The sequence below is a fragment of the Triticum urartu genome, chromosome 2 (assembly GCF_003073215.2).
Source record: "Triticum urartu cultivar G1812 chromosome 2, Tu2.1, whole genome shotgun sequence".
In the NCBI taxonomy this organism is placed as follows: domain Eukaryota; kingdom Viridiplantae; phylum Streptophyta; class Magnoliopsida; order Poales; family Poaceae; genus Triticum; species Triticum urartu.
In genome coordinates, this window is record NC_053023.1 from 55,399,641 (window position 1) to 55,413,559 (window position 13,919).

The 13,919-nt window shown below is 44.0% G+C and overlaps 2 protein-coding genes across 4 annotated transcripts; one reads left to right on the forward strand and one right to left on the reverse strand.

The window, feature by feature from the left end:
* Nucleotides 1–3,597: 3,597 nt before the first annotated feature.
* LOC125535696 (F-box/kelch-repeat protein SKIP6-like) lies at nt 3,598–12,080 on the forward strand. 3 transcript variants are annotated; one of them, XM_048698763.1, is made up of 3 exons: nt 3,598–4,880; nt 5,006–5,087; nt 10,882–12,080. In XM_048698763.1, the coding sequence occupies exon 1, from the start codon at nt 3,690–3,692 to the stop codon at nt 4,821–4,823; it is 1,134 nt and encodes a 377-aa protein (XP_048554720.1). In that variant the 5' UTR covers nt 3,598–3,689; the 3' UTR covers nt 4,824–4,880; nt 5,006–5,087; nt 10,882–12,080. The 3 variants fall into 3 exon arrangements, with proteins under 3 accessions (XP_048554720.1, XP_048554719.1, XP_048554718.1); XM_048698762.1 differs by having other exon boundaries at nt 3,598–4,874; nt 5,006–5,107; XM_048698761.1 differs by having other exon boundaries at nt 3,598–4,874.
* Nucleotides 12,081–12,885: 805 nt separating this feature from the next.
* On the reverse strand, nt 12,886–13,717 carry LOC125535697. The gene has a single exon (XM_048698764.1). The coding sequence runs from the start codon at nt 13,493–13,495 to the stop codon at nt 13,121–13,123; it is 375 nt and encodes a 124-aa protein (XP_048554721.1). The 5' UTR covers nt 13,496–13,717; the 3' UTR covers nt 12,886–13,120.
* Between the last annotated feature and the right edge of the window lie 202 nt (nt 13,718–13,919).

Sequence of the window (13,919 nt, forward strand, 5' to 3'; positions counted from 1 at the left end):
TAATAGTAAATGCATGTCAGTACCTTCAAAAGGAAAAATTTCAAGAAAATTGTTCTGTCCTGATGGTAATCATTTTCATACAAACTACCATGGTTTCTTGTCCTTTTGGTTTTGCATGGTGTCCATCCCAGAACCTCTACGGAATAATGAACGTTGTTGAATTCCTACATTTTTCTTATTATTTTGAAGCTTTTAATTGTTGATTCCTTTAGGTTAACAGTATGCTCGAGATGAAACTTTTCGTGGAGATACATTTTTGATATACAACTTTACTTGATTCTTAATCCATGTGGTAATGTCATTAGCATACATGATACTTTATGCATACCATACACCGTTCTCTCACAATAATTGATTAGTTTCTAAATTCTAATCATCTTTTGGTTCAGGTTATAGAATTACATGATGACGTAGGACCGAGCCATCCTTAGAAAAATTGTATAGAACTGGAAAAGTAGTAACAACATATCTTGTTCAAGTGCCAAATCAGCATTGGACGCGCTGACTCATGTATGGCATCCGCCCATGTTCCTTATTGAACCGATGATAATTAGGACGTGCTGACTCATGTAGAGTTTTATTGCAGTATCGTAAATTTCCATATCTCAGTAGTGCATGTTTTTTTAAATTAATAGTAAGTGCATGTCAGTACCTCCAAAAGGAAAAATTTCAAGAAAATTGTTCTGTCCTGATGGTAATCATTTTCATACAAACTACCATGGTTTCTTGTCCTTTTGGTTTTGCATGGTGCCCATCCCAGAACCTCTATGGAATAATGAACGTTGTTGAATTCCTGCAGTTTTCTTATTATTTTGAAGCTTTAATTGTTGATTCCTTTAGGTTAACAGTATGCTCGAGATGAAACTTTTCGTGAAGATATATTTTTGATATACAACTTTACTTGATTCTTAATCCATGTGGTAATGTCATTAGCATACATGATACTTTATGCATACCATACACCATTCTCTCACAACAATTGATTAGTTTCTAAATTCTAATCATCTTTTGGTTCAGGTTATAGAATTACATGATGATGTAGGACCGAGCCATCCTTAGAAAAATTGTATAGAACTGGAAAAGTAGTAACAACATATCTTGTTCAAGTGCTAAATTAGCATTGGACGTGCTGACTCATGTATGGCATCCGCTCATGTTCCTTATTGAACCGTTGATAATTAGGACTCCTATGATAATTAGGAGATGTCTGGTACAATTTTTGTCCATGTGTTGTAGTTAATTTATCAGTTTTGCTAAAGCACATCTAGATGTGTCATAAATATTGCATATCTAAGTCTTATGTCATTGATCTTACGTTGAGATTCGTGTGAATATTTTCTTTTTCTTTTTTTCTCTCTTTATGCTTAATTCACTCATTTAGATGTGCAATAACTAGAGCCCATCTAGATGAGCCCAAGACACATCATCATAGTTCAATGTGTGTAGCACAATAAAACAGAAGAAATTCAACTAAGAGGACTATGTCGACGATCAAAAAGAATTCATCGACAAGGGTCCCAAGGCATTGTGGTGCGAATGTGCCAAAAATCCACCAAGTATTAAATGTATGCAATGAGAAAAAATAAATTAAAAGGCCCGTAGCAACGCACGGGCATTCTACTAATATTTGTTATACATAGTGTTTTGGATTCATATCGAGTCCAACAAGTTCAAAACTTTTAGTACTCTGTACGTGTGCATTTGATTCGTTTTTAGGCAAAGGATATGCCCTTAAAATAATTTAAAAAAAACACATAAGCTCACTAAAAAAAGACAAGCGATCTGATGTCTACATGAAGAGACGCATGAGATTTTGCGTGTAGAATTTGCAAGAGACCAATTCTACAGAAACTAGACTAACCTTGAGGGTTTGAAAGATTGGTTAAACAATCCAAATAAAGTGAAAATCTAAGGTTGTCGAAAGCATTATAGTCAGGGGCTTGTCTATTGGCGTTTTCCTTTTTCCCAACAAAGAAAGCCTCGCGCCGGCCCCGCCATCGATCTGCCTGGCCTTAGGGCCATGAAGGCGTGGCGGATCTCGGTCCTTCCTAGTGGGAGGGCTTATACTTCATTTTAGATGCTTTTTTAGTTTGTCCAGGGATTGTGTCATGCTCAAGAAGCCGAGCCGTTGGCGGCTCCCTGAAGATGAAATAAGGTTCTTCACGCCTTGTCCTGTCCCGACGGTGCGCCTCGCGCCGGCACCGCCACCGATCTTCCTGGCCTTAGGGCCATGGAGGCGTGGCGGATCTCGGTCCTTCCTAGTGGGAGGGCTTATACTTCATTTTAGATGCTTTTTTATTCTGTCCAGGAATTGTGTCATGCTCAAGAAGCCGAGCCGTCGGCGGCTCCCTGAAGATGGAATAAGGTTCTTCTCGCCTTGTCCTGTCCTGACGGTGCGCCTCGCGCCGTCAGAGGACGTGTGAAGGTGTGTCTCTGGCGGATCTAGCGAGATTCAATCAATGTTTGTCTTTGGCAGATCTACGTGGATCCGGTCTTTGTTCGTCCACGTTCATATGTCTACTGGTTGAATCATTTCGGTCCATGCTTCTCTTCATTGGCGGCGGTTGTTGTACCAGTGCGTTGGTCCTTTATGACCTTAGCACGACGACTTCTTGACTGTTCACTATAATAAGATTTGACCGGCTTCGGTGAGGGAGGGGCGATGACTACGCCGCGCCTTTGGCTCGCTTCAGTGATTGTACTCGTCGCTATGTGCTCTAAGGACACGAATGTAATTTTTGTTACTTCTTGTGCTCTTTGTACCACCATGACGTTTGATGAATAGATGGATAGTTTTTCGTCTCTCGAATGTCAAGTTGTCAAACAGTTCAATTGTCAGAAAAAATCATTTTTTTTTCATTTCACACAATATCGTCGCCAACACAACTACCCTAAGGAGCTCCGGATGACAATTTGCAGGGTTGGAAGCCAAGGATCCATGGAACCAAAACATACGTGGGTGTGCCCGGCACCGTGTGGGTTTAACTACACAAGATCCGCAAAATTCTCACAAAACTGACGTGTTTACATTGTGTGATGGAGTGTGAAGCACATAATTTACCAAGAAACGTGTCCCTTTGCCTGTCGAGATAATAAGCTGTGCATACAATTACACTTTCTCTCTTTTTTTTTGTGATAATAATTCCAGTATTCAATTACACTTTCTCTTGAAGACCCACCCTCCATCTTTCCTTTATATAGCGTAAATATTTGTTGTACATAGTGTTCTGGGTTCACACAGAATCCAACAAATTCAAACTTTCAACTTTCAATACTTTGCAAGTGTGCATTTGATATTTTTTTTAAAAGAAGATTATATGCCCTTGCATTAATTAAAAAACGCATAAGATCACTAAAAAAATAAGACAAGTGATATGATGTCTGTGTATTTGCGTGTAGAATTTGCAAGAGACCAAATCACACTCGTTATAACCATTTTTTTTGAGGCAACGTTATAACCATTTTTTTTTGAGAAATAGTACGTTATAACCAGTAAGTACACTCTTGGACTAGCCCACGTTTATGTTCCCAAAACGTTAGCCCATGTCAGCCCAAAACTTTGTATGCTTCCCTTGGGTCGGGGGCCCGGAAAAAGAAAAAGAAAAAGAAAAAGAAAAAAGAGTCGTGCACACAGACGCTGAGACGCATCATCCTTCTCCCCCTCCCATCCCCAACGACGACGGCGAGCCATGTCCGCCGCCACCGCCTCTTCGCCGCAGCCGCCGGAGGCCATCCGCGGAACCCTCATCCCCGTCCTGCCCGACGACCTGGCCGTCCAGTGCATCGCGCTCCTCCCGCGCGCCGCGCACCCAACCCTCGCCCTCGTCTCCCGCGCGCTGCACGCGCTCCTCTGCCTCCACCCGGAGCCCCTCCTCGCCGCCCGGCGCCGCCTCCGCCGCTCCGACCCCCACATCTTCGTCTCGGTCCGGCTGCCCTACTCCGCGTCCCCTCGCTTCTTCCTGCTGCTGCCGCATCCCGGGTGGCCCCCTCTGCCTCTCCCCTCCCCCCCGATCCCCGTCTCCTCCTCCTCGGCCGTCGCCGTCAACGGGCACCGGCTCTACCTCGTCGGCGGATCCGTGGCCGGGATCCCCGCTTCGTCGGTGCAGATCCTGGACACCCGCACCAGATCCTGGTCCATCGGCCCGCGCCTCTCCTCCCCGCGGGAGTTCGCCGCCGCCGCGGTCCTTCCCGGTCTGCTATTCGTCGCCGGAGGCTGTGTTCCGTCGTCTCCCTTCTGGGCCGAGGCTCTCGACCTTGCCTCCCCACACGCCAGGTGGTCCCCCGTCCCCAGCCCGGACCACCTCCGGGAGAAGTGGATGCACGGCTGCGTGTCGCTCGCCGGGAAGGTCCTTGCGGTGGCCGACCGTGGTGGCTTGGTCTACGACCCGGCGGCGCCACCTGGTGAGGCGTGGGCGCCGGTCTCTCCGGTCCTTGACATGGGGTGGAAGGGGCGAGCTGCTGTGGTCGGTGGAATCCTCTACTCTTACGATTACATGGGGCAGGTCAAGGGCTATGATCCAGACACTGATTCCTGGAACACGGTGGAAGGGTTGGAGAAGGAGCTGCCGAGGTTCCTGTGTGGTGCCACTCTTGCCAATGTCGGCGGACTGCTCTACCTGATCTGGGAAGGGAAGTTGAAAGGGAAAGCTAGTAATGAAAAAGGCAAAGTGAAGGACATGTTGGTGATTGAATGGGCTACCATTGAGGTCACGAGGGCCGAAGAGGGGCGGTTAAGTGGGAAGGTAATATCCAGGGATACTGCTGTGTTCACAGACATGCCGAGGGGTTCTGCGATCACACATTGCATTTCATTGGATCTATGACATGGTTGCTGCAGATGTGAAGCAAGGAGAGCATGCCTGTTTCATCAAAAGGTCAATGTATGAGTTGTTGATTTGTTATACATGCCTTTTTGCGCCAACTGCAATCATGCAGTTTATGTTGTTTAACAGTTTGAATAACTACCAACTAACATTGTTTATATTTGACTTCATTGCTGTTTCAGATTAATTGTTGGCTGAGACTCTCGGAAAACTCGGTATTGTGTGCAGTACAGCTTGACATTTGCGGGGAATGCTTCGCTGGAGGTAGGCATATGTTCTTAGAGGTATCACAATAGTCAAGAAATTACTTGGCAATAATTCATAGGTTACTATGTTGAATAAGGACACTGTATTGGTAATGGACACAGGGAGTTCGTTGTTCGGGTCGATGTGACTGTTTAGCTGTTTAGCTGTTTCGTGTGAGTCGGTAATGGTCATAACTCATAAATTTTGTACTCGCTCCGTTTTCATTTACTCTGCATATTAGGATTGACCTAACTCAAACTTTATAAATTTGACCAAGTTTATCGAAAACAATCTAAACTTTCACAATAAAAAATATATATGGTATGAACATATATTGAATGATGATTCTAATTGTATTGACCTGGTATTGTGGATGTTAATTTTTTTTTGTATAAACTTGGTCAAAGTTTAGAAAGTTTGACCCAAGACAAAGCTAGTATGAAAAGTAAATAAAATGGAGGTAGTATGAAGTTGCTTTGTGTGAATACAAACCGCGTGTAGCTTGGGCTCTTCGCATAAGAGATAGGGCATTGCTGATAAGCTAGTGAATTGGTGATACATTTTGCATTCAGTTTTGACTTATATATCGGATCAACATGGTCTAATGTGCAAGGGAGGTTGGTTTTGTCAGTTTTGTGGAATTAAATTTGACAAATAAAAACAAGATTGGCAGTGATGGTTGTTCATGCAATCTTATGTCCAGTTAAATGCCTTCTAATATCGAGCGTTGACATAGTTGAAAAACATAGTGTTGGGTTTGAGTAATCAAGATACAAACCTGTTGTGCAATTGCAAGGGATGCCAACTATAACACCCCTCCTTGTAAGAAGGAATGTTACCACATAAACACAACCAAAGCCTAACATGTTTGTGGGAGAAGTCCGACAGCATCTCTCTTGTACCGCCGGACATCCACGACAGGCAATTGAACAAACAGAGTATATATAAATGATACCACATATTGTTTCAAAAAAAAATGACACCACAAGCAGAAGCATTCAACAAGCTCATATAACCCATATGCTACACCGGAACAAGAAACCATACGTTCCAAGCACACACAGGTACTAGGTGGGGACTAGCAAACTTCAACCCACCTTGTAAAGTAAACATAGTGGTGGGAACAAACCGAAGCAAAGTTTATACACAACAAGTAGATCCTAGCTATCAAGAACAATGAACTAAAGTACGAGGGTTATCATGATCAAGCTAGGTGAATAAAAGGGGTGTGTAATTTGGGAGTGAACACCCATGGGAGCTACGCCCTTCCAACTACTTGCAAAGCCTCACAGTGATATACCTGAAACAAAGCTCACAAGAGGTGAGTCCAAAGACTCAGCAAGTACACAACAAAGCATGTTATAGAATAGATAGTATCATGAAGATGAACCATGCTTGAATGGGTGAATGTTATACTCAAACCTCCCATGCTTTGAATGGCGTGAGAATGCATGAAGAATATAATGCAACCAAATAAGACCGAGGACTTGGCTTTGAGCTACCGCTGGCAAGCTGAGGAGGGATGGCGTCTCAGCCAAACTCCTTTTCAACCCTCACCAAGAGGACAATAACATGAGGATGGACCCGAAGGACCATACGCTTGCAAAGCGAGAATCAGTCCTTTAATTGGGAAGATCCACTCATGATGGAATTTTTTATCAAGAACAAATCCCTACCACATACTAGTGGTATGGTGTATTAAATTATACTCTAGGGAATTGTATGTTCACCATTGCATGAATGTAAAAAACAAATGTGAACATGAACATAGTATTAAGAGAGTAATCTAACCATTGTTGCCCGGTGTACTTGCCTCAGCCGTTGCGAGGCTACCAGCGGTTGATTGGTGCTTGCAACCTGCTGTAGAAACATAAATATCAGTTTTAAAGATTGCACCATAACATGATGTGAAAAACATACCAAAAAGCGCGCCTATCGCATTTTTGGGGTAGCAACCCTTTGCTGCCCTTTCGCCGAAAAAATCACATCTTGAGCTAGGAAGCTTGAAAACAAGCAAACAAGATGGATATGAATTCATAAGGAACTTATCTACAAATAACTCCAACTATTCAAATTCAGAATATGAACTTATGAAGGTCAAAACCAGCAAGTACTTCATTGTTGTTTTCAGATTTAGAAATAACGAGTAGCCGCCTTTGGAAATTTATAGCAAAAAGAATACCCATGAGAATTAATTGAAACCTTTCGTACTAACAACTATGCATCACACACAACATAGCAGGGAACAAAAGCCTTTGGAAATTTATAGCAAAAAGAATACCCATGAGAATTAATTGAAACCTTTCGTACTAACAACTATGCATCACACACAACATAGCAGGGAACAAAAGCCTTTGGAAATTTATAGCAAAAAGAATACCCATGAGAATTAATTGAAACCTTTCGTACTAACAACTATGCATCACACACAACATAGCAGGGAACAAAAGCCTTTGGAAATTTATAGCAAAAAGAATACCCATGAGAATTAATTGAAACCTTTCGTACTAACAACTATGCATCACACACAACATAGCAGGGAACAAAAGCCTTTGGAAATTTATAGCAAAAAGAATACCCATGAGAATTAATTGAAACCTTTCGTACTAACAACTATGCATCACACACAACATAGCAGGGAACAAAAGCCTTTGGAAATTTATAGCAAAAAGAATACCCATGAGAATTAATTGAAACCTTTCGTACTAACAACTATGCATCACACACAACATAGCAGGGAACAAAAGCCTTTGGAAATTTATAGCAAAAAGAATACCCATGAGAATTAATTGAAACCTTTCGTACTAACAACTATGCATCACACACAACATAGCAGGGAGCAAAACATGAATTTAATTGAATGGTAAAAGCTCCTAAAGCCCACGAGAAAACTCTATTTTCGTTGCCTCTGAAATTTTCGACAGTTACAAAAGAGCAGGCATAACATGAGCTTCACAATTTCGATTGATAAATGATACGTTTAACCACTCGAAACGATCGTGGGAACAATACCTACAAAACATTCCACATACTGATTTTGCCATACAGGGACTCGAAATTGATGATTTCCATGTGTGAATACTTAGAAACAACAATATAGACAAATTATTGCCCTATTTCCCAAATGACCTTGCTGCTCCCAACCCTAGGAACCTAGGATTCACCCTGTACAACAACTCGGAGGATCATCTAGGGTGGGGGAACTCACCCTTGAGGCTTGAGCAAGGGGAATCAGACAGGGTAGGTGAGGATCTTTTTCTCCTCCCCTTATCTTCTCTTCTTGTCTCCACTTCCTCAATATCAGGTCCAGGTTGCCCTAGGGGGTGGGGAGGGTGTGGTGTAGCAAGGAGGTACCTGGGGAGGAGTGGGGAGGGAAGGGATGATGGAGTAGCGGACTGGAGAAGAGATGGAAGGAACCGTGGAAGGGACCCTTCTTCTTGGGGAAGAGAAGAAATAGAGACGTGGAGGATGGAGTGGTCGGCTCATGTGGATAGGAGGAGATGAAGATAAGGTCAAACTTCATTTTTTTTAATATAACCTAATTTCAAAGTAAAAGAAATAATCCTCGCCATCGAATCAAACAAACCGTGTAAATGCATCCGAACTCCGGTTTGCCCAAACAAGTAGTCTACTTCGACGAGTCTGACGCATCCTCGGCATCGGATATTTGATTCGTTGAACCGATAAGTTGGATAAAGAGAGCCCAAAAGCATGAATGGACTGCTCGTCGACGGTCGAAATGGACTACTCGTTTGGGCAAATTGGAGTTTGTATGCATCTTACACAGTTTGTTTGATTCAATGCCAAGGATAATTTATTGATTTTGAAATTATGCTATATAAAAAAAGAAGTTGGACCTTATCTTCATCTTCACCACATGAGCTCCTCCTATCCACATGAGTCGACCACTCCATCCTCCACATCACTCTTTCTTCTCTTCCCCAAGAAGAAGGCTCCCTTCCACGGTTCGTTCTATCTCTTCTCCACTGGCAACCCCATCCTCCCTTCCCTCCCCAGGTCCCTACTTGCCGCACCATGCCCTCCCCCACCTCCTAGGGCAGCATAGACCTGACCTTGAGGAAGAAGTGGAGACAAGAAGAGGAGGAGGAGGAGATCCTCACCTCCCCTGTCCGATTCCCCTTGATAATTCTCAAGCCTCGAAGGTGAGTTCCCCCACCCTACATGATCCTCTCAGGTGCTGTACATGGTAAATCCTAGGTTCCTAGGGTTGGGAAGCAGCAAATTCATTTGGAAATTAGGGGAATAATCTGTCTATATTGCTGTTTCTGGGTATCCAGATCTGGAAATCACCAATTTTGAGTCCCTACATATGGAATGTTTCGTATGTATTGTTCCCATGATCGTTTCGAGTGGTTAAACATATCAATCGGAGTTGCGAAGCTCCTGTTATGCCTGTTTCTTTGCAGTTGTTCAGAATTTCAGGGGCAGTGAAGAATAGAGTTTTGCCTTGGGCTTTAGGAGCTTTTACCATTCAAATAAATTCATGTTTTGTTCCCTGCTATGCTGTCTGTGATGCATAATTGCTAGTACGAAAGGTTTCAGTTAATTCTCATGAGTATTAATGTTGCTATGAATTTTCAAAGTCGGCTACTCTCTATTTCTGAATCTGAAAACAGCAGTGAAGTGCTTGCTGGTTTTGACCTTCATAAGTTCATATTCTGAGTTCGAATTGTTAGTTATTTGTATATTTATGAAACCATAGCCATCTTGTTTGATTGTTTTCGAGCTTCCTAGCTCAAGATGTGAATTTGCCGTGAAAGAGCAGCAAAGGGTTGCTCCCTTGGGAATGCAATTAGGCGCGTTTTTGGGTATGTCTTTCATCATATTTTGGCACAATCTTTAAAACTGGTATTTATGTTTCTACATCTATTTTTATTACATGCTTTGTTGTGTGCTTGCTGAGTCTTTAGACTCACCTCTTGTGAGCTTTATTTCACGTACATCACTGTGAGGCTTTGCAAGTAGTTGGAAGGGCGTAGCTCCCATGGGTGTTCACTCGGAAATTTACACCCCTTTCATTTACCTAGCTTGATCATGATAACCCTCATACTTTAGTTCATGATTCTTGATAGATAGGATCTACTTGTTGTGTATTAACTTTGCTTCGGTTTGTTCTCATGACCATTATGCTTTCTCTCCCAAGGTGGATTGGAATTTACGGGTCCCACCATATATGTTTGTGTGCTCGGAACAGTTGGTTTCCTGTTTCGGTGTAGCATGTCGGTTTGGGGCTTCACCACCGAGCTCTGTATGTTAATTACGAGCTTTTTATATGCTCTTGCTTGTGTTTCGTATATATATGCTCTGTTTATTCAATTGCCTGCCGTGAATGTCCGACGGTACAAAGGAGTTGCTGCCGGATTTTTCCCATAAGCATGTTAGGCTTTGGTTGTGTTCTGGTGGTAATATGCTTATGGCATGAATGAGATCATAGAGTTTGTTTTGTGCCACCCGCCATATTACTCCACCTCGTGGATTACATCTTCACACCGTTTAGTTAGGTCTAATGCATCGTTTCAGTAGCAGCAGTGGTTATTATACCATAAATGTTTCCTCACAATATTTGACCTTGGCACTGAAGGAAATTTGACATGTCACCAAATGAAGAAACAATATTTCCATATTTCCATCATCTTATCATACCGTGGTGACTGCTCTGGTCCTTTGGATAGGGAAAAATATTTATAAGAATGAGAAATGCATATACTGCTCCATGGTATCTTTTGTACACATCATAATCAGTCCGCGTGGTGTTAGTTTCTAGTTTAATTTTGTTTATACTTGTTTGCAGGGAAACAGAGCAATAATAAACCTGTCTGGATGGTACCATGATTCAAGATGAGCTTGATTCAGCCCACTGTGGGTGTGGTCTTTTTCCTTGAGAGACAGGGAGCGGGAACTACTCAACCGGAGGTCTGCATTTTGATTTCGCAGTCCTTTCTTCTGGCTAGATGTGTTTCTCCAGCAAAATCGTGTACACTAAAACGAAGTGAAACAAGGTAAGCAAGACTGCCATGTCGCAAGGCTGTATATGTTGGGCCTGTCGTACAAGCATGGAAGAACTGTTGCTGTCTTGTTTTCTTCGTGGGCACTATGAAGAAGTCACGAAGAAAGTAAAGCCTGAAGAAGATTTTGGTAAGAAAAACTTGGTGAGTGTTTGGCCAGTTGGATGGTGGTTTGCTGACGTGTCATTGTCATGAATAAGCCAAGAAATATGGTCAGCTGGAGCAGCACAGACATTAGAAACACATCCATTGGTGCTGCACAGAAGCTTCGCATTCGGAGAGTCGCTGCAGAACACCGGTGACGTGTACAACACGAGCAAGATGAGCAGCCCCCCAAGCTATGGAAGGTGTCTAGCGAGCCGCTGCAGAACACCGATGACGTGTACAACACGAGCAAGATGAGGCAATCGCCGAGGAAGAGTTGCCCTGCCAACACAGCCCATACACCTTCACCTTTCACGCCATCGTCGAGGTGGTTGGCAGCGGCTACCGTGTCATCTCCGTGGGACAGTAGGAGCACCCTCAACATGCAAGAAGCGTAATGTCAGCCAATCTCGTGAGATCAAAGCGGCATATGTTTGCTCTATCGGACATATGGTTCCTCTTTGATGTTGTTGAGGTTTCGTGGATATGCTGGTGGCAGCCCGGATTGATACGACAGTTTCGGTGCGTACTCTGGTAGTGGCGAAAGCGCGCGAGTGCCAGGCCGGGCATGTTGTGGGATGTTGGCCTTCCGGCGTTTTGTATGTCTTTGGTGCTTTAGGTCTAGTCTTGCCAGGTGCTGTTTAGGTCTTTGTCCGGTTTTCCTCAATAAACCGAGCAGCTCCTTTTTCATTTCTTCTTTTTTAGCACTCACCTTTATGTGGTGCATTACTCCTTTGGGGTGTTCTTGTAATGCCCTTTCTAATCAATGTTGGTAGCTCTCCTACCAAAATTCGAAAAAAAAAAAATCTTTGGTCCGATCCGGGGCTAATCTAACTTTGAAGACAGGTAGTACGAATTAAGAGGCTATTGACAAGAGGAGGACCATGTAGTGTTTGATCGGTCTTCATCGACATTTAGTTAAAAATACGTACATAAGTTAATGCAAGAGTTTAGGGGAGGGCTTTAAGAGGCTAGCTCAAAGAAGCTTCGTCTTCCGTTTCCATCTGTTTGGCAGAGATAACAAGCAGTCAGTAACAAGAAGAAAAAAAAAGGTCATTGTTTGGATTCTTGCCAACATTGCTTTCGTTCGATGGGGAAATAAACAAGAAATACATGTTTAGCTGGAACAGCAGACTTGCCATCAGAGCAGCTACCACAGAAAATTAATTGATGTTTCAACGCATCTGGCGAACAAAGGCCCTCTTTGATATGCACGCAAACATCGAAATGAATGGCTGTTTGATTGCGTACATCAAAGGCATACAATTTGTTTCCAAGAGGTTAAGGTGGATGGAAATTTTGCTATAAAACCTACGAATAAAACTTATAACAACCAAATTTTTTTGCTATAAAACCGACAAATAATAAATCTTGTAACAACATGTATAGTTTGCAATCCTATGAATCCAAGAACTCATGTAGAAAACATGCCTAAGGAGTTCAAAAAAGAAGAAGAAAAGAAACACATGCCTAAGGATTAGAACCCTCTAAAAATACTTTGAATCAAAGAGGCTCAATGTTATTTCCGCCGATTACAACTAAGCAGCAGGCATGCATAATGGCTGTTTGATTGCGTACATGAGAGATGTAGAATTCGTTTTCAAGAGGTTAAGGTGGATGGAAAATTTTGCTATAAAACGTACAAATAAATCTTATAACAACCGAAAAAAATTGTATGGTTTGCAATCCTATGAATCCAAGAACTCTGGTAGAAAACATGCCTACGATCAGAACCCTCTAAAAATTCTTCGAATCAAAGAGGCTCAATGCTATTTTTGCCGATTATATTACAACTAAGCAGCAGGCTGCCGATCGAGCACATGCATCACACATGCAAACCCGCACCGCACGCCCGATCTCACCGGCCAGAGCCCACGCCAGCTACTCGTCGTCGCCGCCGAACGGCGACCACGACCTGTAGTACACTGCGAGCAGGAAGAACAGCAGCGCGAGCACGACCCCCACCGGCGACCCCCGCCCGGAGCGGTAGGCGGCGTCGAGCGACTCTCCCAGGGCGAAGCCGAGGACGTCGACGAGCCGATAGCCGGAGGAGAGGACGCGGATGAGGACGACGAGGCCGAGGGGCAGCAGCGGGAGCCCCACGGGCCCGAGCAGCTCCGACAGGGCCTCGCGCACCGCCTCGCCGCCGTCCAGGACGAACAGCGGCCCCGCCACCACCGCCCCCATCACCACCGCCATCAGCAGCCCGTGCGGCGTCCGGTAGTCCTCCCACTGCCCTCTCCTCTCCGACATCATCGCTCCCTCCGGCCTCCGGTCCTTCCCGAGCTCGCTCGCTAGCTGCAAATGGCGATACGCTCGTTGGCTCCCTCGGCCCTGCCATTGACCAGGGGCGCATCGCCGATTCTTATCGATCCCACTCCCACGTTCCCAACTGCGGTCGTTCGCTCGGCGCGCATTGTATATTTGGCAGTGACAGCGAGACGATACCGGCGAGGGCCGGCGACCTTGACCGGGCTCCCGTCGTAGCTACCACAAGCCACACTTTGCTGACGAGGTGTATGCATGGCTCCTCCTTGCCATTGGAGATATATTATCCATGTATATGTATGTATGGTACACTACGTACGTCTTGACGTTTTACATTGTAGTACACGGGAGTGACGTACAGTGGAGCCAAACGCACACACATAGAATATGACGACGACGGAGCTTCATCTAC

Bases quoted from the DNA above. Each gene is read 5' to 3' on its own strand.
- LOC125535697 (XM_048698764.1), bottom strand. From the start codon at position 13,495: ATGATGTCGGAGAGGAGAGGGCAGTGGGAGGACTACCGGACGCCGCAC.
- LOC125535696 (XM_048698763.1), top strand. From the start codon at position 3,690: ATGTCCGCCGCCACCGCCTCTTCGCCGCAGCCGCCGGAGGCCATCCGC.